At 43.3% G+C, this 26288-nt stretch overlaps 1 protein-coding gene across 1 annotated transcript in view; it reads left to right on the top strand.

Moving 5' to 3' along the window:
• LOC135085926 (dynactin subunit 1) overlaps nucleotides 1-26288 on the top strand; it is a 58753-nt gene that overhangs the window by 4869 nt on the left and 27596 nt on the right. The window contains exons 4-22 of the mRNA XM_063980710.1: nucleotides 1895-1951; nucleotides 5084-5195; nucleotides 6571-6684; nucleotides 10839-11036; nucleotides 12623-12833; nucleotides 15571-15716; nucleotides 16675-16854; nucleotides 18284-18418; nucleotides 19634-19766; nucleotides 20639-20861; nucleotides 21276-21451; nucleotides 21927-22130; nucleotides 22527-22766; nucleotides 23163-23402; nucleotides 23882-24121; nucleotides 24654-24797; nucleotides 24892-25678; nucleotides 25741-25916; nucleotides 26057-26141. Coding sequence (XP_063836780.1) covers nucleotides 1895-1951; nucleotides 5084-5195; nucleotides 6571-6684; nucleotides 10839-11036; nucleotides 12623-12833; nucleotides 15571-15716; nucleotides 16675-16854; nucleotides 18284-18418; nucleotides 19634-19766; nucleotides 20639-20861; nucleotides 21276-21451; nucleotides 21927-22130; nucleotides 22527-22766; nucleotides 23163-23402; nucleotides 23882-24121; nucleotides 24654-24797; nucleotides 24892-25678; nucleotides 25741-25916; nucleotides 26057-26141 — 3801 coding nt within the window. The remainder of the gene's footprint in view (nucleotides 1-1894; nucleotides 1952-5083; nucleotides 5196-6570; nucleotides 6685-10838; nucleotides 11037-12622; nucleotides 12834-15570; nucleotides 15717-16674; nucleotides 16855-18283; nucleotides 18419-19633; nucleotides 19767-20638; nucleotides 20862-21275; nucleotides 21452-21926; nucleotides 22131-22526; nucleotides 22767-23162; nucleotides 23403-23881; nucleotides 24122-24653; nucleotides 24798-24891; nucleotides 25679-25740; nucleotides 25917-26056; nucleotides 26142-26288) is intronic.

The following is a 26288-nucleotide window of genomic DNA, read 5'->3' as shown; positions in this document are numbered from 1 at the left end:
AATGTGAAATGTGACAAATCCATACATGCTTTTCCCTGTGACGAGTCGACTCTGTGGAAAATCGACAATATACTTTAAAGATTAACTGGATTTCAATGGTCAGATTTGATTTTAAATATTGAAAAAAAAAAAAATGGATGCCCGTAGATGTCGTACGAGGCGACTAAGAGACAAATATACGAACATGAGGCCTCCCCAACCCGTCTGGCCAATGTGCAATAGGCCAAATACTCCATTTGCCTCTTGTAAATCAGAGAGGATCACTGCAGTGGTGGTAGTCAAATGTTTGGTAGTCAATAGTTTTTATTATTTGCCAATATTTTAAGAATCTGATCCTTGAAATTCAAATAAAGAAATAGGTTTTCTGGTCGAATCGCCATCACACTTACACGATATAACCATGAGTAACGAACGTTAAAATACCGTTACCGTATGATCGTTGATTCGTTAATTTACACCGTGAATCGTTAAAGCGTTACTTTTTAACGGATTATTTCATTCTACCTTAATCGTTAATTCGAGATAAAAATTGCATTATAAGTCGTTCTTTCTTTTCTAAGGTTATAAATTATTTTATCTCAACAAGTAAAAAAGTATGGTACGGTCAAAACATCATCATCCTGCCATGTGAAGTAGAATTTTCAATTTTGGACTTTATTAGTTTCATAATATTGGTTCAAAATATTTTGCCAGCTTGATGTTTTTTAAGATACCAAGTGTCGGTGGTGCGACTAGAGACCCTGTTGTTAAAGAAAGAAGGTCGCAAATCTATTATTTATTAATATCAGAGTTCTAATGCAAAAGAGAGCTCTGAAATAATGTATGTATGTAAAATGTTAATTTTATTTTCCTTTATTGTTAACAGCATCCGAAATCTATTTTTGTTAACTAAAAGGTCATAGCACACCTATCAACTCGGAAAGGTCGCGCTGTCAACCGCCAGGCGAGGCGTTTACGTTACGGTGCGTTGCAGTACGGAGTTTCATCATACAAAGAATACTGATCGCCTCGAGTTGATATACGATCCGTTTTCGGGTTGATAAGTGTGCTTAGTCCTTTAATATGTTCAAATATGTTGTGTGTCTCACAAGCAACTGCTGTATCGATTATGACGAATAAAATACGCATTTGACTTGTGAGATGAGTACAAAATTTGTATTAACCAATTTAAGTTAGGTTGTACATAAAATTGTTAAATTGTTGTTACATTAAAGGCAATGCAACTAAATAACGTGTGTAAAGAAGTTGGTTTGTGTGAAAATTCGCAACACTACTCCTTGGTTCATTTCCTATGGGGGGCTCGCTGAGTGATAGAATAATCTCTTAAAATATTAGGTTTTTATCGTGGTGTCAGACTTAATACTTTCTGAGTGCTTCATTGACTTCAATTTACTCCAAGGTATGGGAGTGAATAGGCACTTTCAGGGCAGGTATTTACCATCCTAGACTACATCTCACTTAACATCAGTAGCCTTATTCACGTATCAAAACTTCAACGACAACAAAACACTGAGTTGCGATCCTATCGAGTAATCGTTCTATCAAAATGACCTTTGTGAATACGAATTTACAACTGTTTTTCAAAGAGACGACTTGTGAACGTCAGCGAGATCTTGACTGTCAAAATACGTAAATTAGGCCACAGGTGTGATTGCGGTCAAACACCTGCCTAAAATAAAAACAAACAAATTGCAAAAATCTGTTTAATTCAAGGAAGTATTCAAACATAAATAAAAAAAATTCCCCTTTGTCTCACCCGGGAATAGAAGCCTAACCAATAGACAAGTTAAATCGTCCTAAAAGAAAAGACCACAGCCTCGCGTTATCCAGTTGCCCTGCCCTAATAATTCCCATAACAACACCGTAAACTACTAACACCATGTTGATGTAAAAGGGTCCGTCGCAAGGCGTCGCCCGCGCAGACGAAAGCTGGCACTCTGTCGATGTCAAGGTAACATAGTATAGCGGTGTATACGTGTACAGTTTTCAGGGGGCTAAGGCCTAGAACACACGGTGAAACGCAACTGCAACGAAACTGCAACTTCTAGTTACTTTTGACATTGCAACGCGTTTCAAACTGGTCGCGTCATGTGTGGTCTCTCAACGGAATCTATGGCAGAAACTTAGATGCAACTCAAAAGTAACTAGAAGTTGAAGTTTCGTTGCAGTTGCGTTTCACCGTGTGTTCTGGGCCTTAGTGTGAGTTTACATCAAACGTCGTCACTATCACTAGTGAGCGCACAAAAAATTGTCATTAAATGTATGACAGATTGTACAGCGCCCCTAGCGGAAACTTTAAAGAACTAAAATTTTCATACATTTTTTAACGCGCTCACTAGTGAGGACATTTGATGTAAACTCACACTCAGCCTACAGTAATTAGAAATAAAGCTTGGAGCACACTGTAAGGCCCGATTTCCACAAGCGGAGCGGAGAAAAGAAGTGTTGGGCTGTCAAATTTTTATATTGATTTTGACAGCGCTGCAACCGCTGTCAAATTCAATATAAACATTTGATTGGTGCGGAGCGGTAAAGAAAAAACGGAAATAATGAAATCTGATTGGTTATTCTAAACACTTCTCCGCTCCGCCTTAGTTAGGTCTAAAGCACTTTTAACTACACACCTTACTATACGGCTTCTGCCTTGAAATTCACCCCGACCCCCTCGCTATACAGGGTGGAAACGATAAGTGATCGTTATCGTTTCCACCCTGTATGGGCAGCAGCGGAGCGTCGCCGGCGGCGGCGGCGGCGCGTAAACGGCAGGATTTTTAGTATACAGGGTGTATACCGGCTCGCGAAAACAACGCAACGAAATCCCGCACTGCCGCCGCTGCCCGAAAAATTCGAGGCAAAGGCCTACGAGCCAAAATTGTAGCCAAGATTTTGCATTGGCATTTGGCATGCGATGTGTTTGTTGGGTACAACAACACACACAAATCTATTCAATACGATTTTTTTTAAATTAGTACAAGTACAAAAATTCTGCGCATTTTGTGTAGTATGTTATGCCTGCCCCCCTAGACAAAACGCACTTTTTGATCGAATCGAAAATCGAATCTGTCAAAACTCCATACAAAAAAGGGGCTTTTCGACCACTTTTCGACTGGTTTGCGATTATAATTTGCACTTTGTCTAGACCCGCTGTTATTTCTATATTTTGTTATTCCGATTCGATTGGGAATTGAGTTATTGATACTCTTTTTATTATTCTGTTGCCACTTTGTCACGTAGGTATACTGCCTTATTTCACAGCAGCATCTTAACCCTTAATCAGATTAGCAAGTTCGAATTTTTCATTCTTTATTTTTTACTTAAAAACAAGGCAATACAGTTCAAACTTATGTGATCACTATTACAAGTCTGCTTGAGGGTTAAATTGTATATTATCTTCGAGCACGTATGTTATAGCAATGTATGGTCTTAGTTTTACATTTGTTTGCGTTGTATTATACTCCTACACAATATTATGCTACCTTTTTGCACACCTTTCTTTGTCTACCTTTGTCCACATCTGCTCCTTAAATATTATGATTTTTAAACCAGCTTTGGATATTAGCTCAGCTACAAAAATCTAGGTAGTAGCTGCAAAATCAGGTTCTGCATACAAAATGTATGTGTATAGAAAACACCTGTATGTAAAGTTTCCATAATCTTATGAATCAACTTTATTTTTGAAATAATTTAGAACTTCAATTCATGAACTTTATTTTGAAAGCGTATGTGCACAAAATGTGTAATCATACAATACACGAACTCTTATTGTGTGAATTAAGCTGCGATTATGAACTCTAATGTTTTAAAAATAGGATTCCTCTAAGATGACATTTACGTCTTCTTTTCGATATCATACTGACTGAGAAATCGTTATTCTTTTGAATTCCACATGATTCCTTATTGAGTTCTTATCCCAACTAATATTATAAATGCGAAAGTAACTCTGTCTGTCTGTCTGTCTGTCTGTCTGTTACGCTTTCCCGCTTAAACCTCGCAACCGATTTCGATGAAATTTGGCAGGGACATAGTTTGAGTCCCGGGAATGGACATAGGATAGTTTTTATCCCGGTTTTTGAAACAGGGACGCGCGCGATAAAGTTTTTCTGTGACAGACAAAATTCCACGCGGGCGAAGCCGCGGGCAGAAAGCTAGTATGGCATAATACTGACTTTTTAGATCTTCTTGACTGAGAAAACGTTTACCATTGCATTCCAAATGGTTCCTTATTGACTACTTAATAAGGTATACATTGGCTTGCAATTCAAACATACAGGGTGTTACAATACAGGTGTTTTCGTTAGCTTATTGAAATCTGCATTTTGTATTATTTTTTTGTGTATAAATCGGGTAAGTCCAAAGTTAAAAAATATTTTTTGGACTCGCCTGATCATGAACCCTTCTTGTGACTAAATTATTTCCAAATTGTAATAACCTCTGTGCCTGTTGACACCGCAAGAGGATATGGAAGCATCTCTGCCTGCTTTCCCTAGAAATTGAATTTTAATAAAATACAGGGTGAAACGAAAACTTAATAATACTATCGGGTGTTACTTTAGCCTTAAATTCGGTAGTTGAAGGTAAAAATAGCTAGTTCCAATGTGATTGAGGATTCCAGGTAAGCTCGCTTATCATCACTTGCCATCAAGTGACCATAATCTTTACGAGGAATCACAGCGGGTAATGCGGGTATTTAATAACTTAACTTTAATAAAATAAATATAAACTACTAAATCTAAAATACGGCCTTTAACCATACTGGTTCCGGGTTTAAATTAAACCAATATAACTGAAAAAAAAACCAGTTAGATTGTAATTTCACCCTGTATTTTTAATAATACGTAGGTTGCTTGATCGTAGAGGTCTGGCAGCTTTGTATATTGCTTCCATGTTGCAGAGGTCCAAACAAAAAAACTCCTTATTACAAAAACAAATACAACTTTAAACCTATTCTGCCTTTTCCCTGGGATTTCGGTACGCGTGCGGATCTCAATGGATTATTTCAACAATTTCAATGTATTATTTACATTTTTTGGATCTCTGCAACACAACCAAAACTAGCTATTAAGTATTAATATAAACTTTTCAGTTCACGCACGTCCCTGGCTAGCAGTCGCCAGTCGCTCACCAGTTACGCGTCGCCGACTACTGAACGCGCTGTGTCGCCGGACTTGGCTGCGAAGCGGGCTTCGTTTGTTGAGGTACGTACTAGTTACGCTTCTGGTTTCCTTTCCTATAGGACCAAACCACAGCCGGCAGCGTCATCCGCTTTACACTGGAGGGAAGTCGCACCTTAACTTCGAACTCCTCCTATGTTATTGGTTGCGGGTCCAATGACAGTTTAACTTTCCTCTGGGACAAACTTGACCTTCACTGGTCCCGACCAGTTACCGCTAAAAACCCGTATTATTGGTGGTCAAGCTGTAGATCCTAGCTACACAAGAGTTGCAGTGGTGGGAACGAGAGGTATTAAAATACGCGCCTAGTTTTGTCCCCTTGTATGCCCCTAGCTCCTAGTTCTGTCCCTAGTCTCGAGCTTCTTTCGTTGAGGTTAGTGTGTAAATAGGCGCCTGATATCGTCCCTTGGTGGCTCCCTAGACCCTAGTTCTGTCCCTAGTCTCTAGCGTACCTTGTGACAAGTCTCCCTGGCTAGCAGTCACCAGTCGCTCACCAGTTACGCGTCGCCGACTACTGAACGCGCCGCGTCGCCGGACTTGGCTGCGAAGCGAGCTTCTTTTGTTGAGGTAAGTGTGTAAATATTAACCTGGTTTTGTTCCTTTGTGGGCCCATAAACCCTAGTTCTGTCACTAGTTAGTAACGTTCCTTCTAGCAACTCTTCTCAACTAGTAGTCGCCACGCGTCGTCGAAATCTGAACGCGCTGCGTCGCCGGACTTGGCTGCGAAGCGAGCTTCTTTTGTTGAGGTTAGTGATCAAATATGACCCTGGTTTTGTCTTTAGCCTCCAGTTGTCCCTAGACCTACGTCAGTAGCGTTTTTCAGGAAATGTCTGTTAGGCAGCAGTTGTCAGTCGCTCACCAGTTACGCGTCGCCCGACTTAGCTGCGAAGCGAGCTTCTTTCGTTGAGGTAAGTACTAGAAATCAACCGCAAGCAGTGCAGTGAGGTATGGAAGCGGTACGGAAGGGTGTTGTGACGTCAAACGTCAGCAGGACTTCAGATGTGCTGGTTTTTCCTATATCCTTGGACTCAGACTTTATTTCCGACAAGAACCCATGGCTATCAGTCTTTACGATACGTCTTTACAGTATTTGACTTGACTGCAAAGTGAGCGGTAAGTTAGTACGACTACTATATTTCGGTCTTTCACAGAAAGTCTTTATCGCACGAATATCCCCCCCCCCCCCCCTTCCAAAAACCGAGAAATCTATCCTATACTCGCGCGATGGTCGTCGTCTTTTCAGCCAAATGACGTCCACTGCTCCTCCAAAGGCTCCAAGGATTTCCACAGCGACCGGTCCTGCGCCCGCATCCAGTCTTTCTGTAGCAAACCAATATTTACGTGGTTAATTTATAATTTGTTTCTCTAACACATCAATTACCAACCATTTCTCTTCCAGACTGGCTTCGTGGAGACCCTGACTCCTCAGTACACTCCAGGCCAGAGCATCACATCGCCGCAGCCGCAGCCGACCGCTGAAGAAAAGTTGGCGAATCTGCAAGCCCAACAGGAGGTGAGAACTCTTCTCTACTCTTCTCAGTACTGTGTCACTTAGATGGGGTCTGACGCAGAATGTGCACTTCGCAAAATGCTCACTTTTCCATACTAATAATATACAAATATGCTTCATCTTATTATTCTATAGAAAAGTGCGCATGTTCCGCAGTGCTCATTTTTCGAAGTGCACATTCATACATCTAAAATTTTCGTCTCGAGAACGCATTCTTTTTTTCACAAAATTAAAGCTGACTCCAAGTTAAAAGTTATAAAAATTACATTAAGTTTGGTATTATATTATTTTTATAAATAATAATATTAATTTAATTGAATTTATTTTACCAACCAAACACGGGGTTCAGCCACATTATGTAACAACATATTGTTACACAATTTTGTTAAAATTGTCAATTTTGAAAAAGGAAATTAATACCGTTTTAAATTATTTTTTACAAAAAACAAAATCCTTTAAAAAAACATAAAAAACCAACGTAGTTAAGAATTTAAAGTTCTTCACTTTCATTCAACATGCCAAATCAATACCACTAACGCCATCTATCGTCAGTGATTGTAAATAGCCTCCAATAATTTTAGTTGCGGGTACGCACAAAATAATATTAATAACAACTGTTTAAAAATAAAAAATAAACAGTCTGTCAATTTTACGAACATTCGCTGGCGGGTGTTCTTTTATTGTATAAATAAACAAAATATAAACAAGAAACGTGACAAACGCTGTAAAAGTGTTATAATACTTCTGTGACTTGTGTATTTGTAGTTTATGTGAAAAATAGTGTTCATAAACATAAGTGTTCATACGACGGCATATCAAGTTAACTTTGGTGTCATAACTAGTTATAAATAAATGAGATTTTTGGAAAAAAAAGTGCAATTTAATGTGAAATACTTCTAACCAAAGCTACTGTGTACAAAGAGACTGTGTGGTTTTAAACATAAACTTGAAAACGTTACGCATTATAACGTAATTTTGTCGCTTGAACAGTGAATACGTTTAACATTTACCCGACTGCGTCAGGAGGGTTATTATGTTTACATTTTTATAGAAGTTAGAAAAAAGGACCCTTGAAGTATTTGTGCAATTTTTGATGTTAGCAAAAAGTGTGAGATGATAGTTTTCTGAACACAACTTTTAAGTAACTTATTTTTACTCCTAATTGACAATATAAAACACGACAAATAGGTTTATTTAATCTATAAACCATAATAAATATGGACATGCAGACGCCACAATCGCAAAAAATGAAGCCGCTTCTTTGGCAAGAGTTGTTGAGTTCTGACAGCGATCAGACTTCAATGAAGGACTTCAAACCACACTCTTCTGTGGACCACGAGAAACAATGCAGTATCTGTGCAAACTTTATTTCGTTGCAAAATCCAAAAAACGAACTAAAAAAGTCTGTCACAGTTCGAGATTTAAAGAAAATAAAAACAAATGAAGAACTATGTGTGACGATTCGAAATGAGTTAGTTAAAACAAATGAACGCTCTGTGTCGGCTGGAATTTTAAAGAAAATAAAAACAAACGAAGAACTCTGTGTGACGATTCGAAATTCAAACTGCGACTTACTAAAAACAAACGAAGAACGCTCTGTGTCAATTCGAAATTCAAAAAAAGTAAAAACAAATGAACTCTGTGTGACGATTCGAAATTCAAACTGCGAGTTAGTAAAAACAAACGAAGAACGCTGTGTGTCAGTTCGAAATTTAAAAAGCGAATCGGTAAAAACAAGTGAAGAACGTTATGTGTCAGTTCGCAATTTAAAAAGTAGTTCGGTTAAGAAAAATGTCGAACGCCATAAGCTAGAACTTGCAGCTGCTGAGGCTAAAGCTATAATACAGCTGGATCTGATCGATAAGCAGCTGGAAGCTAGGCTGGCTGCCTTGGATGATGATGATGATGATGATGGTGTGATAGACGATGAAGAGGTGACAGATGATGATGAGGTGACAGACGGTAAAGAAGTGACAGATGATGATGATGAGGTCACAGACGGTAAAGAAGCGACAGATGATGATGATGATGAGGTCACAGACGGTAAAGAAGCGACAGATGATGATGATGATGAGGTGACATATGATAAAGAAATGACTGATGATGATGATGACGTGACAGAGGTAGAGGAATTAGTAGCGGAGGTGAGTTTGATATTTAAAAAAGAATTGTATGCGTGTACCATCACTTCAGTGTAGGCTGAAAATGACGGGCTTTGATTTTTTATATTTGGGTCATTCCATAAAAATCTGTATATTTTCGACGTCATTTTGTCCGTAACTTTTTTAAGATGCTTTTGAATACTTTATTAGTGTAAATTATTGTTTATTAATTAATTATGTTATGTCTAAAAGGGCCAGTCACTTTATGCTTTATTTTAGGAGAAATTATAATTTTCAATTTTTTCATACTACATTACTCCTATATGACTTCTAATAAAGTATAAAACTTTTAACCTTAACATTTATAGATAAGTTAATACACATAATGTAGTTGTTTTGTTATTATCACTATATAAAAAACATCATTCCCTAACTAGTAATTTAGTCCCAAGTGCCGTTTAAAGCTAGGGCCTGACGCTCTAGGGACTGACGATTTGGAGTAAAACTTAACACAAATGCAGATTAACTTTATATTATAAGATGCTTAATACGATGTGCCGAAAATAGCCAAAAAACTACACGTAAATACTATTAAATTATATACAATTTCCTATTATAATCAATAAAGCTACTCAACTAGGGACTGACGAAGTGACTGGATTAACACATGTTTCGGTAACATCTGGCACATTTGCACTAATTAAAAAAACGGCTACCGCAAAGCCAGTATGGTCTGAGGATAACTTCGTATCGTACTTTAAACTCAACTAAATGTCATTCACTCTAAATACATATTAAAGCGCAAAATTATAAAATCAGTGCGTGGCGAGGGAATGACGCTAAAAACTGTAGACTCTTTTTCAACTAAAGAAAATCAAATTATTGTTTATTGAAACCGCAAAATATTAATAGAATTTGGTGTAATATACATTTAAATAGATTATTCGTTAATTAAAACAAAGGATAAAGTTGATGTTTTTATAAATGTGGGTCCCAAAACACAAACTTTTGGAGTACGGACATGCCTAGGGAATGACGTTTTGGGTCATTCAAAAGGAATTTAAGATGTTTTAAAAATAGTTTCAAAAAATATAAATGGGTGATGAATAAAGCACATTGCGAGCTGTTATTTAACAATTTTGGAATAAAATATTAACAAATATTTCATGTGAAATGTGGCGCGGACTAAGAGTTGACATATTTTTGTGGAATGACCCATTTTATTTATTATTTTATACTTGAGTTTCTTAAATCAAATCAAACTAAAAAACTAAATATGGAATCCGTTAACCCCTCGTGGTAAGCTAAATGCTTGTGTTACGAGTGGGTTCAACACAATATTCTAAGTCTGTAAGTAAACCCTTGAAAAAGAGGCTGACAATAGTGACTGAGTTTCTTGCGCTGCTTCTTCTCAGCACTGGCCCATTTATTGTCCCGAAGCAGTGGTAGGGTTAATACTGGGACGTGTAAAAGTGCTTTTTAAAAGCCTACTCAAACGGGACTATTCCCACCTCTCGTTCCCACCGCTGCAACTCCTGTGTAGCCAGGATCTACAGCTTGACCGCCAATAAAAACCCAACCAGTGAAGGTCAAGTTTGTCCCGGGGGAAAAGCCTACTTGCATGAATAAATGAGTTTTATAAGTTTTTATTCCAGCGGCGGAAACTGGTAGGGCCCAAAAGATAAGGAGACATGTAAAGTGCCCCATAAGGGCTACCTTTTCTTTTTTTATTATTTCAAAAAAAAATCAAGATCAAAAATATTTATTCAGTTTAGACCACAAGTGGCACTTATGAACGTCAAAAAGTAAATAATAATTTAGTATATTTAGTTTTTATTCCAGCGGCGGAGACTGGTAGGGCCCAAAAAATAAGGAGACATGTAAAGTGCCCCATAAGGGCTACCTTTTCTTTTTTTATTATTTACTATATTTTGTTGTGACGTTCATAAGTGCTACTTGTGGTCTAAACTGAATAAATAATAATCTTTTGGACAATTTTGGACAATTTTGGACAAAACAAAACTAACAAAACAACATTGTCCTTCTTAATTCCAGATAACCAACCTAAAGTCCGAGGTAGAAGACTTGAAAGAGAAGCTAGAGACGCTCAAAGTCCGTCGCGCGGAAGACCGCGAGAAACTACGCGAGTTAGAGCGAGTGAGGCTACAGTTGGAGCAGGCCAATGAGTTCAAGACGAGGATCATGGAGTCGCAGGCGCAGTTGCAGCGAGATTTGCAGAGAGCTAAGCAAGAGGTGAGTCCAAAATAGCGCCCTAGCTAAGGCTCCACATAATTCCCCTACCAACCCTTTAACATCCTTTAAGAGTCCACATAACCCCCTGCCAACCCCCTTGCTAGCCACCCCTAATACCCTAGCTAAGGTCCCACAAGGGGTGAGCACTTTCAACCCTCGTTTCACCCCCTTTAGGGGGGTGAATTTTGGAAAATTCTTCTATAGTAGATGTCTAAGTCACAAAACTAAGCAAGAGGTGAGTACTTTGGACTCTCATTTCATCCCCATAGGGGTTGAATTTTGGAAAATTCTTTTTTAACAGATGCATAAGTCACAGTTACTACAGAGGGTTGAGCAAGAGGTGAGTACTTTGGACCCTCATTTCATCCCCTTAGGGGGGTGAATTTTGGAAAGTTCTTCCTTGACAGATTTGGTTAGTATAGACTTAAAGCAGAAGCTAGAGACGCTTAAAGTGCGCCGCGCGGAGGACCGCGAGAAACTACGCGAGTTAGAGCGAGTGAGGCTACAGTTGGAGCAGGCCAATGAGTTCAAGACGAGGATCATGGAGTCGCAGGCTCAGTTGCAGCGAGATTTGCAGAGGGCTAAGCAAGAGGTGAGTCCAAAATAGCGCCCTAGCTAAGGCTCCACATAATTCTCCTACCAACCTCCTAATATCCTTTAAGATTCCACATAACCCCCTGCCAACCCCTTTGCTAGCCACCCCCCAATACCCTAGCTAAGGTCTCACAAGGGGTAAGCACTTTCAACCCTCGTTTCATCCCCTTAGGGGTTGAATTTTGGAAAATTCTTCTTTAGCAGATATCTAAGTCACAATAATTACAGAGGGCTAAGCAAGAGGTGAGTACTTTGGACCCTCTAGAGGTCAATACTTTGAACCCTCGTTTCATCCCCTTAGGGGGTGAATTTTGGTAAATTCTTCCTTAGTAGATGTTGAATTCACCATTACTACAGAGCCAGCAAGAGGTAAGGCCAATACTTCTGAATGTTCTTGCTTTGCTTGATGAAGCCAAATCTTTGGCTATTTTCCATATTAAATCCATTACTAGCTCAACCTCCCTTTACACAGGTTTATCCTTATCTATCGGGTAACATATTTATATTTTTTTAAAATAATAATAATAATAAATAATAGCTTTTAAGCTGAGGTGGAAAAAGCACAAAATATAAATAATAATAATTAATAAACCTTTATTGTCACCATAACAAAAAAAAAATACAACTTTAACACAGCTTAACTATTAAAAATAAGATGACAAGGGCACTAGGCAATAAATAGTTTCTTTCCACGACCTTCACCAGATCGTCGGTCCACCTAGTAGGAGGCCTGCCCACGCTACGTCTTCCAGCCCGTGGTCGCCTCTCAATTTTCTGCCCCAACGGCCATCGTCTTAACGAGTTATGTGCCCGCCCCTGATCTGTGTGCCGCAGTATCGTTCATTGTGAAAAACCTTGGGGGAGGCCTTTGTCCAGCAGTGGACGTCATTTGGCTGAGACGAACGAACGAAATAGTTTCTATTCTATTTAGAGTCCTCTTGGCACACCTATATGTTTTTTACATACCAAATAACCAATATCTTTCTTCACAGGTCCGCGAAGCGCAGGAAGCGTTAGAAGCACACAACGAAGAGACAGCGGAGTTACAAGAAGCGACAGAGATGGCAGCACTGGACAAGGAGATGGCCGAAGAGAGAGCGGAAGCGCTGCAGATCGAATTAGAGCAGTGCAGAGAGAAGCTGGAAGAAGCTACGCTTGATTTACAGCTGATGAAGGCAGAGATGGAGGCTGGAGGGAACATACGTAAGTATATTGTTATAGGTGCATAATTGGGTGGGATTTTAAGGGAGCGGTGCGCTTTTTAAATTTGTAAAATGTCATCAATTTGGAAAAAAATACCCTCGGTTTCTGAATTGAGTTTTACCTAGGCGCAGACCACCGATATTCTAATTTCATTGATGATGATGATAATGATGATGATGATGATGAATTTTAAACTAATTCAAAACAATTTTCTCAAGCTTAGAATGCTTAAAATCGCAATTCAGGAACCAGCTGAGTCAAATATTTTTAGTATCGTTGAATACATTTAATTCAAGCTATATTTTATTGGTCGATTAAAAGTTCAAATCTATTTTTCAATCACTAAATATTTTCTCTAAATTTCAAATTTCAATTGTCTTTTTTCCCTCAATAGGCATTATAATTTGACTGGATATTGGTTGCACCGTACAATTAGTACTGTTAAAACTCCAATTTATTATGATTTGAATCAAAATAATGGGTCTTTACACTCTATTAAACTGGTACTGTTCTTGAAAAACTTTCAGATAGTCATTTGTGTGTAACCATAACTGGTTACTGTTGATTTAACCGCTTCACGTTCTCAGGAGTTGACAACTGAAAATTGTATGTAGTTTATCTGGCAGATAAGTTTCTAATAGGCTATCTGAGACTTTATCAAGAAGTGGTAAAAAATTCTAAAGTTTATTGATTACTATTTTGAAGATACACTGACAGAAAACTTGAATTAAAATTATTTTCCAATTATGATATTTAAAAAAGTCAAAAAAAAAAAAGTCAAAATTTCTTTATTTGTTTGGACTAATAAATAGTTCTTACAAATCGTCATTTTGCTCTTAAAGTAAATAAATAATTTAAAAATGTTGTTCTATAAGGAATTATATCATTTTCCTGTCAGTATATCATTTTTGTATACTATGTAATGTAAATAAAACATATAGAAGGCTCTCGCCTTGTATATGTTTTGAATTAATAAGCCAGAGCACACATTCTACGTATATGTTGCGCTTTATATACATATAAATATTTATTTAATCGTGAAATATAATAACATATATTTATGGGTATATATTTGTGTATATTTATTTTATAGAATTACATACACAGCTTAAACGTGTACGTATGTGTATTTATTATATTTTTTTCTATGGTTTTGGTTCATATAGTTCATATTTTACTAATTTCATATGAATAGTTACATTTGGTTGTTTTATTTTTCTTGGCACATTCACGATGGATATAAACTTCTGTTCTGAACGACTGAAGGTCCAAATTCCTTTGCTTTTTATCTTCGCTATTTCAAAATGACTACGCATTGAAGTTTGTCTATGGGCTGTTGGTGCGTTGTCTATGGCCAAATCCTACAACTATTGGGTCTTTGTCTATTATTGGGACTAAAGCAATTTATTGTTGTTGCGACGGATATAAAAAATATATTTATTTAAAATTATAAAAACATTTTCATGCAGCCTTAAACTTCAGTCTTGGTATGTATATTTTTATGAATCGCTTGTAATATATGAGAAAATATGGGTAATTTTAGCTTTTATTGAACAAATCAGCATAATAATGACTGATATTTCTCTATGTCATTGAAAAAAGTAACTTTTACTTCAATTGTCTATGGATAATGACCATAGTGATTTTGTCTATGGTTCTAAAATCAAATTTAACAGTTATGCAAGTGAGAAAAGTAATTTCCACTCCACTTGTCTATGGATAATGACCATAGACGTATAGTCTATGGTTCTAAATTAAAATTTAACAGTTAGGCAGTGAATGTGTTAAGTTTTGTATATTATGCATGTTTTATTTCGTGTTTGTGTTTATATTATCGGCCCGTGACGACAATGACAATTACTTTTGGTCCTCTTTTTCTTACTGATTTCAATTTGAAATTCTACTTTGTTAATTTGTTAATCCCACTACAATATGGTGATTCGGACTTATTTATAAATCCCAAATTCTGAAATTAAAAGATGTTTTCGTCCCCATCTTTTAAGATCTTTGGTCTCTAGACCAGTTTTCATGGGGCAATCCCAAATTAGCTAGCCAGTTGGGTCTACTCTTCCGTTAGCCATCAGATAGTAAAGACTGAGGTTCCTTTTAAAGGTCAAATTCCGAAAACTAAATACCCTGACCATATCTCCACTCAAATGCCTATTTCATGGCATGAATTCTCCCAAATGACTCAACCAAAGTAGTGTACTCTTTCTACCACAGGCTCCTTTTAATAGTCATATTCTAAAACCCGTAAATTCTCTAATCTAAGCCCCAAGAAGATAAATTTGGTCTACTTTTTCTTCCACCACCACCCAGTAATTCAGGCTCCTTTTGAAAGACCACATTATCAAACTCAAATCTTTCTTAACTCCCAGTCTATTTCTTCTCCCTTCTGGCCAGTTCGGTACTCTGTTTTTCAGAGGGTACAGTTTATCGACGAGTTACATTCTTCCAAATCTTCCAGCTAGTTTGCTCAAATTTTTGTCCATAACCACAACCTAGCCAGTTCTCAAACAAAAATAATTCTTAATCTCCACTTTTAATGTCCAATTTCGTCCCAAACCGTCCGGCCAGTTGCGCCCGTTTTTAAAGGCTACATTCTCAAACCAAAATCTTCTTTCACCCCCACTTTTAAAGACCAATCTTCCCCAAACCTCCCATTAGTACCCCAGACAGTACAGACAGGGCCAGCATGTGTCACGTGTGGTACAAACGGTGTGTGTGCACTGAGCAGAGCACCCGTACGCAGCGGGCGACGCCGCCGCCACTGGATACGAGATGAGGCAGCTTCAGCAGCAGAATGCAAGACTCAGAGACACCCTGGTCAGGCTGAGAGATCTGTCAGCCCATGACAAGCACCATATGCACAAGGTTATGAAGGTAAGACCAATGGAATATGTACCTTTTTCTTATAGAGTTAAGAAACCTTTTTGCTTGATGCTAGCAATTAAAAAACTACGCAGACTCGTTGTGCGATGGGATACCTCAAACTCAGTGTTAAGGACCGTATTAGCTTGAGAGCTTCAGCAGCAAAACGCAAGGCTCAGAGACACACTAGTGAGACTGAGAGACCTGTCAGCCCATGATAAGCACCACATGCACAAGGTTATGAAGGTAAGAACCCTATCTGTAGGCCTTTAGAGTCCAAATTTGCTTGATAAATTTAGCAGCAGGACGCTAGGTTCGAGGCTACGCAACTCCTCGACGTATCCACAATGGAAAATGCACCTTTTGCTGGCGTCTTTAGAGTACTCTTTTTCTTGGATGATACGCCACTGGATACGAGATGAAGCAGCTTCAGCAGCAGAATGCAAGACTCAGAGACACCCTGGTCAGGCTGAGGGATCTGTCAGCCCATGACAAGCACCATATGCACAAGGTTATGAAGGTAAGAACCCCATCTGTAGGCCTTAAGAGTCCAAATTTCCTTGATAGCTTTAGCAGTAGGACCCTAAACTAAGAGACACTCTAGTTGGCTGCGAGATCACTAATTTATGAAGGTAAACACAATGGAATATGCACCTTATGCCAAAGTCTTAGGAATCGTTCTGGTTTGATGATTCGCCAATGGGTACGAGATGCGGCAGCTTCAGCAGCAGAATGCAATACTCAGAGACACCCTGGTCAGGCTGAGGGATCTGTCAGCCCATGATAAGCACCATATGCACAAGGTTATGAAGGTAAGAATCGTATGTTTAACTTCGTTTCGTTCTATCGCAAAGAATCACCATTTGAAGAGAGCGAGAGAAAAAACGGAAATGAGTAGCTGCAACTGTAGCCCATTGTACTTTAAAATACACTTATTATAATGGATTTCATAATCTTTGCCCTTCGTCAGGACGTGGAACAATACAAATCGGAGATCGCTGAACTGAGCAGGACTAAAGAAAAGCTCTCCAGCAGAGTGGAAGAGCTGGAGGCCATCGTGGCAGACTTGAGGGAACAGGTGGACGCTGCTTTGGGTGCTGAGGAAATGGTCGAACAGCTGGCTGAGAAGAAAATGGGTTTGGAAGACCAGGTGAGTTTCAGAACAGTTATATTTGACACTTGCGGAACCAGGTAGAACATAAGAGAAAGTGTTCAGTCGAGGAATTGGAGGTGGTAGTAGACTTGAGAGAACAAGCGGATACTTGAGAGAGCAGGAGCAGTTGGCTGAGAAGAAAATGAGCTTAGAAGACCAGGCGAGTTCTATTTGACAATTGAGATTTGCGGAACTAGGTACAGACAGCGTCAAATACTTCGTGACACCCAAAGTTGCCAATGAGTTTGCAACTTTCTGGCCACTTTGGGTGCCACGAACTATTTGAGTTGCTGAACCAAGTAGAACGTAAGAGAAAGTATCCATCTAAGTGAAAGAGCTGGAAGCCATCGTGGCAGACTTGAGGGAACAGGTGGACGCTGCTTTGGGAGCTGAGGAGATGGTCGAACAGCTGGCTGAGAAGAAAATGGGGCTGGAAGACCAGGTGAGTTGTTTTTGACAGCCGAACTATTAGGCTTATCTGTCGAACAGGTGATCGCAATTGGCCACCGAGATTTTGTGATTCAACACCTTGTGACTTCTTCCTTTGGGCCCACGTGAAAGAAAAGTCTACGCCAACAGCCCATGGTCGATTCAAGACCTCAAAGATGGTATGCAGGATAGCTTATGATATGGACGGGAAACTAGGGATTTTAGGGATAATAAAAACTGTCAGAGTGAGAATTCTGTGGTTAACTGTATTGATAAAAAATAGAAAAACAAAACATTACAAAACCATAAATACTAACTTAAAACTAGAAAAGAGGGTGCAGTTGGGCACAGATGGAATTTGTGAGGCTTTCGAGGACATAGGGCAGCCACTTTGCGATTTGGTTATGGAAAATTTCATGGAAAGGATATGGTCTGTAAGCATGGTCTGGTAATTTGCCTGATTATTTTCCACTGTTAACGGCATACCTTCCTCTTTATAATGAAACTAGCTATTGCCCGCGGCTTCACCCGCGTGATTTTAGTTTGTCACAGATCGTCATAAATTATAGCCTATATGTTAATCTGGGTTATAAGCAATAATACTGTAAAGTTTCATCAAAATCCGTTCAGCAGTTTTTGCGTGAAAGAGTAACAAACATCCACACAAACTTTCGCATTTATAATATTAGTAGGAATTAGTAGGATAAACATCCGAACATTTATATTTAAAAAATGCATTAAGAAAGTCGTGTTAGTTACACCACTTATAACTCAAGAACGGCTGAACCGATTTAGCTGAAAATTGTCAGGGAGGTAGTTTAGAGCCAGGAGAAGGACATAGGATACTTTTTATCCCGTTCGAAATTTAAAAAAAAAAGTCTGCTTATTTATTGCCATTAAGGCGGAACAAAGTTCGCCGGGTCAGCTAGTCTTTGAATAAAAATAACACGTCTTATTGGAAAACCCTGTAGTAGTTCATTAATGATTTTGTTTCCAGGTGGAACAACTGAAGCAAGACGTGTCCGAGCTGGAAGCATTGCAAGAGGTCCACGAACAACTGGTGGAGTCTAATAGGGAACTGGAGATGGACTTGCGTGAAGAGTTGGAGATGGCACACGCTGCTACCAGAGAGGTAGATAGATTGTTTTTATAAAATATTAGTTATTTATGTTTACACATGTACGGACGACATCACATCAACCTAAACACAGTGGCGTCTTATCTCGTTGTAATACAGGCTTTTTTGCAACAAAAATGTATAAAAAAAATCAAAAATCAAAATTATCTTTATTTGTTTAGACTAATTAAATTAGTTCTTGCAAATCGTCAAATGCTCTTAAGGAGCCTATACATGTCTCATTCTTTTTTTGCCCTACCAGCGCTTCGAGACAAACATTTGGCAAGTGCTGAACAAACTCAGTCGCCACTGTCTGCCGGTTTAAAAATATAAAAAAGTAGGAAGTTACATACATTCAGAAGCAAGTTACTTACCACGCGCTCCCGTTGATAGAAGGTGGCCTTTAAGACGCCCATCTAGCACGAGACCGCGTGGCAGTTTTGAATATATTTCTTTAGTGCCGTGTAGGTTGTATATGTTGTATATGTATAGGTTGATGTGCTGTCGACTGTACTATCCTAGACTGCATCCCACTTAAAATCAGGTGTGATTGTGGTCAAATAATTATGCCTTGTTATGCATAAAAAAAAACATTGTCCCGCAATATGCTTGTATCACCACTACTAGTTTTAAACTGTGTTTGAATCAAATAAATTATTTTTCTTTCTATCTTTCAATTAGGCTGTTACGGAATCTTTTATTCCAATCCGATTTAGGCCCCCTTATTAGGTACAAAAAGTTAAACTCTAGTTTAAATTGACATTTAGTATGGAAATGTCATATTAAACCAGTGTTCGTTAATATCCCATGAAGTTATTATTCCTTTGGAATAGAGCAACAAACACGAGCTGTAAAGCGAAACCTAATTTGAATGACACTGCATGTTATTTGTGTCAGTGTCAGAATTATTTCACTGTTTTTTACAATAAATCAATCACTGAACCAGTCACCACGTTTCTGAAGCACTATTTCTCACAAACATCCACGATTTCACTCACGTGAAATCTAAAAATATCCTAGATCAAATTTTCGGCGTGCCAATAAGTGCTAACCAACCGTCAAATAGTTGCGAAAAACGGTTCTGTTTGATGTGACGTGAGGACGCTTGCATGCGGGGCACCCCACATTCGTGATGAAATCCGAACGACATTAAAAAACACTCATACGCAATCACTTTTCCGGTTATTTCAGACAATGTACAAAATCTTAATTTCTTTTTCATTTACTCAGGCGGTGCGAGAAAGAGAGGCGGCGCTAGAGACGATCATGGACCGCGACGCCACGATCCTGAAGTTCAGAGAGCTGGTGCAGAAGATGACTGAGCAGTACAACGAGATCAGAACGCAGCTGGAGTCTAAGCAAGGTAAGGTTTATTTGCTACATAAAAGCAGGAGCGTAGTCCTTTACGAAAAAGAAGACCTTTATGAAAAGGTAGCAGGAAGGCGTTGGATGCTGGCCGCGACCAACCAAGCAACATGGAAAGCATTGGCGGAGGTCTATGTTCAGTGTGTGGACGTGGACGTCCTATGGCTGAGATGATGATGATGACTGTTGTCCCTGCGAACTTCGTAAGGCATACTAGGATTTGAAAGGTCAGCGCAAACAGAAGCGGGAAGCGCGGGGAAGCGGTCGCGATCCGGGACAATATTTATTTGAAAAAAAGAAAAGAAAGAAAAAGTATAGTTTTAGAACCTATTAAATTAAAAAAATCAAACAAATTCTTCTTTATAATATTAACTAGCGACCCTACCCTACTTCGCACAGGTACATTATACTTACTTAAAAACCTTCCTCTTGAATCACTCTATCTAATAAAAAAAACGCATCAAATCCGTAGTTTTAAAGATATAAGCATACAGACGGACCCGCATCAAAATCCGTTGCGTAGTTTTAAAGATATAAGCATACAGAGGGACAGACAGCGAAAAGGGATTTTGTTTTATACTATGTAATGATGTATAGCAGCGGTTCCCGAAAGGTGGTCCGCGGAACCCTGGGGTTCCGTGGAAAGGCCGCAAGGGTTCCGTAAAAATATTATCCCACGTTTCGTGACCGACGTTGTTCGCTCGCACCGACTTGTTTACGCACAAGGGAGGGGCAGAGCGTGCGGGCGGAGTAGCACGGGTGTTCCGCTAGGAAAAGTATAATCAATTAGGGTTCCTTGGCAAAAAAAAATTGGGAAACCCTGATGTATAGTGCAAGTATGTTAATGTTATATTATTTTGTCCTTCCCAGGATCCCCAGCCCCGAGCGAACAGGAGTCCACCCCCGAACCAACAGCCCGAAGCTCCCCGCCAGTCGAACTAGGCTCGCTAGTGCACCTGTCGCGCGCCTCCACGCGCTCCATAGACCTGCAGTTGCGCGCGCTCGAGCTGGCCCAGGCCCGGGCCAGGGCGGACATGCTCGCCGCCTGTCTGCCCGACCACTTCATGGCGTGCGCTGGTGAGACTACTTCCAGGTCCATGGAGCAGCAGCTAGGGGCTTTCTAGCTGTCCCAAGTGTGTTTTAGCGCTCCTAGGTACGTTACACCAGTCCTGGACGCGGTTTAGACACCTCCTAGCTGTCCCAGTCACCTTAAAAGCGCCCCAGATGCTTACCAGCAGTTTTGAGACACTATCCAGCAGTCCCAGACGTCTTACAGGAAACCCAGGTCCTTCCAGCTGCCTCAAGCGGTTCCCAGCAGTCTCAAGCGCTTTTCAGCAGTCTCAAGCGCTTCCTAGCAGTCTCAAGCGCTTCCTAGCAGCACCAGTCGTCTACCAGGTGTCCCAGGCGCGTCCCAGACACTTCTAAGCAGTCTCAGTCGCGTCCCAGCTGTCTCAAGAGTGACCCAGCTTTCTCAGTCGCTAGCGCAGCTTCACTTGAGTCACTATAGTAAGCTAGTGGCAGGTGTCTGCTCCCCGCCAGTGGAGCTGGGCTCGCTAGTGCACCTGTCGCGCGCCTCCACGCGCTCCATAGACCTGCAGTTGCGCGCGCTCGAGCTGGCCCAGGCCCGGGCCAGGGCGGACATGCTCGCCGCCTGTCTGCCCGACCACTTCATGGCGTGCGCTGGTGAGACTACTTCCAGGTCCATAGAGCAGCAGCTAGGGGCTTTCTAGCTGTCCCAAGTGTGTTTTAGCGCTGTAAGGCGCCTTCCAGCTGTCTCAGGCGCCTTTCAACTGTCCCAGGTGCGTTCCAGCAGTCCCAGAAGCGACCCAGGTGCTTTCCAGCTGTCTCAGATACTTACTAGGGGATCCAAGCGCTTTCCAGCAGCTTCAGGCGCTTTCCAGCAGTCTCAAGCGCTTCCTAGGACTCCCAGGCGCTTTCCAGATATCCCAGGCGCGTCCCAGATATCCTAGTCGCTTTCCAGCAGTCTCAAGCGCTTCCTAGCAGCACCAGTCGTCTACCAGGTGTCCCAGGCGCGTCCCAGACACTTCTAAGCAGTCTCAGTCGCTTTCCAGCTGTCTCAAGAGTGTCACAGCTGTCCCAGTCGCTTCCCAACTGTCCCAGTCGCTTCTCAGTGCGTCTTAGCTGTCTGAGTCGCTAGCGCAGCTTCACATCTTGCGTCACTGCAGCAAGCTAGTGGCAGGTGTCTGCTCCCCGCCAGTGGAGCCGGGCTCGCTAGTGCACCTGTCGCGCGCCTCCACGCGCTCCATAGACCTGCAGTTGCGCGCGCTCGAGCTGGCCCAGGCCCGGGCCAGGGCGGACATGCTCGCCGCCTGTCTGCCCGACCACTTCATGGCGTGCGCTGGTGAGACTACTTCCAGGTCCATAGAGCAGCAGCTGAGGGCTTTCCAGCAGCCTCAAGCGTGGTTCAGCTGTCTCAAGCAAGCTTCAACTGTCCTAGGCGTCTTTCAGCTGTCTAGGTGCCTTCCAGCTATCGCAGGCGCCTTCCAGCTGTCTCAGGCGTCTCCCAGCTGTCTCAGGCGCCTTCCAGCTGTCTCAGTCGTCTTCCAGCTGTCTCAGGCGCCTTCCAGCTGTCTCAGGCGTCTTCCAGCTGTCTCAGGCGCCTTCCAGCTGTCTCAGGCGCCTTCTAGCTGTTTCAGACGCGATCTATATACCCCAGACGCTTCTTAGCAACGCCAGGCTCCTTCCAGGTGTCCCAGCACATTCTAGACACTTCTAAGCAGTCTCAGTCGCGTCCCAGCTGTCTCAAGAGTCTCCCAGCTGTCTCAGTCACTAGCGGACCTTCACAGCTTGTGTCACTATAGCAAGCTAGTGCCAGGTGTCTGCTCCCCGCCAGTGGAGCTGGGCTCGCTAGTGCACCTGTCGCGCGCCTCCACGCGCTCCATAGACCTGCAGTTGCGCGCGCTCGAGCTGGCCCAGGCCCGGGCCAGGGCGGACATGCTCGCCGCCTGTCTGCCCGACCACTTCATGGCGTGCGCTGGTGAGACTACTTCCAGGTCCATAGAGCAGCAGCTGAGGGCTTTCCAGCAGCCTCAAGCGTGGTTCAGCTGTCTCAAGCAAGCTTCAACTGTCCTAGGCGTCTTTCAGCTGTCTAGGTGCCTTCCAGCTATCGCAGGCGCCTTCCAGCTGTCTCAGGCGTCTCCCAGCTGTCTCAGGCGCCTTCCAGCTGTCTCAGTCGTCTTCCAGCTGTCTCAGGCGCCTTCCAGCTGTCTCAGGCGTCTTCCAGCTGTCTCAGGCGCCTTCCAGCTGTCTCAGGCGCCTTCTAGCTGTTTCAGACGCGATCTATATACCCCAGACGCTTCTTAGCAACGCCAGGCTCCTTCCAGGTGTCCCAGCACATTCTAGACACTTCTAAGCAGTCTCAGTCGCGTCCCAGCTGTCTCAAGAGTCTCCCAGCTGTCTCAGTCACTAGCGGACCTTCACAGCTTGTGTCACTATAGCAAGCTAGTGCCAGGTGTCTGCTCCCCGCCAGTGGAGCTGGGCTCGCTAGTGCACCTGTCGCGCGCCTCCACGCGCTCCATAGACCTGCAGTTGCGCGCGCTCGAGCTGGCCCAGGCCCGGGCCAGGGCGGACATGCTCGCCGCCTGTCTGCCCGACCACTTCATGGCGTGCGCTGGTGAGACTACTTCCAGGTCCATAGAGCAGCAGCTAGGGCTTTTCCAGCTGTCTCAAGTGTGTTTTAGCGCTCCTAGGTACGTTACACCAGTCCTGGACGCGGTTTAGACACTTCCTAGCTGTCCCAGTCACCTTAAAAGCGCCCCAGACGCTTCCCAGCAGTTTTGAGACACTATCCAGCAGTCCCAGACATCTTATAGGAAACCCAGGTTCTTCCAGCTGCCTCAAGCGCTTTCCAGCAGTCTTAAGCGCTTTCCAGCAGTCTCAAGCGCTTCCCAGCAGTCTCAAGCGCTTTTCAGCAGCCCCAGGCGTCTTCCAGGTGTCCCAGGTGCGACTCAGAAACTTCTAAGCAGTCTCAGTCGCTTCCTAGATATCCTAGTCGCTTTCCAGCAGTCTCAAGCGCATCCCAGCAGGACTGGTGCTTTCCAGGTGGCCTAGGTGCGTCCCACACACTTCTGAGCAGTCTCACTCGCTTTCCAGCTGTCTCAAGAGTCTCCCAGCTGTCTCAGTCGCTAGCGCAGCCTCACAGCTTGTGTCACTACAGCAAGCTAGTGCCAGGTGTCTGCTCCCCGCCAGTGGAGCTGGGCTCGCTAGTGCACCTGTCGCGCGCCTCCACGCGCTCCATAGACCTGCAGTTGCGCGCGCTCGAGCTGGCCCAGGCCCGGGCCAGGGCGGACATGCTCGCCGCCTGTCTGCCCGACCACTTCATGGCGTGCGCTGGTGAGACTACTTCCAGGTCCATAGAGCAGCAGCTGAGGACTTTCTAGCTGTCTCAAGCGTGATTCAGCTGTCTCAAGCAAGCTTCAACTGTCCTAGGCGCCTTTCAGCTGTCTCAGGCGTCTTCCAACTGTCTCAGGCGTCTTCCAGCTGCTGTCTCAAGTGTTTTCCAGCTGTCTCAGGCGTCTTCCAGCTGTCTCAGGCGTCTTCCAGCTGTCTCAAGAGTCTTCGAGCTGTCTCAGGCGTCTCCTAGCTGTCTCAAGCGTCTTCAAGCTGTCTCAGGCGCCTCCGGCTGTCTCAAGCGCCTTCCAGCAGTCTCAAACGCTTTCCAGCAGTCTCAAGCGCTTCCTAGCAGTCTCAAGCGCTTCCTAGCAGCACCAGTCGTCTACCAGGTGTCCCAGGCGCGTCCCAGACACTTCTAAGCAGTCCCAGTCGCTTTCCAGCTGTCTCAGAGTCTCCCAGCTGTCTTAGTCGCTAGCGCAGCTTCACTTGCGTCACTACAGTAAGCTAGTGGCAGGTGTCTGCTCCCCGCCAGTGGAGCCGGGCTCGCTAGTGCACCTGTCGCGCGCCTCCACGCGCTCCATAGACCTGCAGTTGCGCGCGCTCGAGCTGGCCCAGGCCCGGGCCAGGGCGGACATGCTCGCCGCCTGTCTGCCCGACCACTTCATGGCGTGCGCTGGTGAGACTACTTCCAGGTCCATAGAGCAGCAGCTAGGGGCTTTCCAGCAGCCTCAAGCGTGATTCAGCTGTCTCAAGCAAGCTTCAACTCCCAGGCGCCTTCCAGCTGTCTCAGGTGCCTTCCAGCTGTCTCAGGCGCCTTCCAGCTGTCTCAGGCGCCTTCCAGCTGTCTCAGACGCCTCCGGCTGTCTCAGGCGCCTTCCAGCTGTCTCAGGCGCCTCCGGCTGTCTCAGGCGCCTTCCAGCTGTCTCAGGCGCCTCCGGCTGTCTCAGGCGCCTCCGGCTGTCTCAGGCGCCTTCCAGCTGTCTCAGGCGCCTCCGGCTGTCTCAGGCGCCTCCGGCTGTCTCAGGCGCCTCCGGCTGTCTCAGGCGCCTTCCAGCTGTCTCAGGCGCCTCCGGCTGTCTCAGGTGCCTTCCAGCTGTCTCAGGCGCCTCCGGCTGTCCCAGGCGCCTTCCAGCTGTCTCAGGCGCCTCCGGCTGTCTCAGGCGCCTTCCAGCTGTCTCAGGCGCCTCCGGCTGTCTCAGGTGCCTTCCAGCTGTCTCAGGCGCCTCCGGCTGTCCCAGGCGCCTTCCAGCTGTCTCAGGCGCCTCCGGCTGTCTCAGGCGCCTTCCAGCTGTCTCAGGCGCCTCCGGCTGTCTCAGGTGCCTTCCAGCTGTCTCAGGCGCCTCCGGCTGTCCCAGGCGCCTTCCAGCTGTCTCAGGCGCCTCCGGCTGTCTCAGGCGCCTTCCAGCTGCCTCAAGCGATTTCCAGCAGTCTCAAGCGCTTCCCAGCAGTCTCAAGCGCTTCCCAGCAGTCTCAGATGCTTTATAGGAGACCCAGATTCCTTCCAGGTGTCCCAGCACATTCTAGACACTTCTCAGCAGTCTCAGTCGCTCTCCAGCTGTTTCAAAAGTGTCACAGCTGTCCTAGTCGCTAGCGCAGCTTCACATCTTGCGTCACTACAGCAAGCTAGTGCCAGGTCCCTGCTCCCCGCCAGTGGAGCTGGGCTCGCTAGTGCACCTGTCGCGCGCCTCCACGCGCTCCATAGACCTGCAGTTGCGCGCGCTCGAGCTGGCCCAGGCCCGGGCCAGGGCGGACATGCTCGCCGCCTGTCTGCCCGACCACTTCATGGCGTGCGCTGGTGAGACTACTTCCAGGTCCATAGAGCAGCAGCTAGGGACTTTCTAGCTATCCTAAGTGTGTTTTTAAGGACATTACTAAGTCTGCCATCCAGTCTCAAACAGTTATTAGCATGAAACTAATCTATTTGTATTGTTCCAGGTGACCACGACGCCATATTGCTGATCCTACTCCTGCAGCGATTGAACACGAAGGCTGAAATCATACTGGGGCAGATAAGAGAAAGGTAAAAATAAAATTTATTTATTTCGTTCGTTCGTTCGTTTCAGCCGAAAGACGTCCACTGCTGGACAAAGGCCTCCCCCAACCTTTATTTATTTACCTATTTACTTTTTGCACAGCAGACCTAACTGATAAAAAACTAATATAAAGT

This window comes from Ostrinia nubilalis, chromosome 30 (genome assembly GCF_963855985.1).
Source record: "Ostrinia nubilalis chromosome 30, ilOstNubi1.1, whole genome shotgun sequence".
Lineage (NCBI taxonomy): Eukaryota > Metazoa > Arthropoda > Insecta > Lepidoptera > Crambidae > Ostrinia > Ostrinia nubilalis.
Note: the sequence above shows the minus strand (reverse complement) of the source record. Positions and strands in the feature narration are given on the sequence as shown.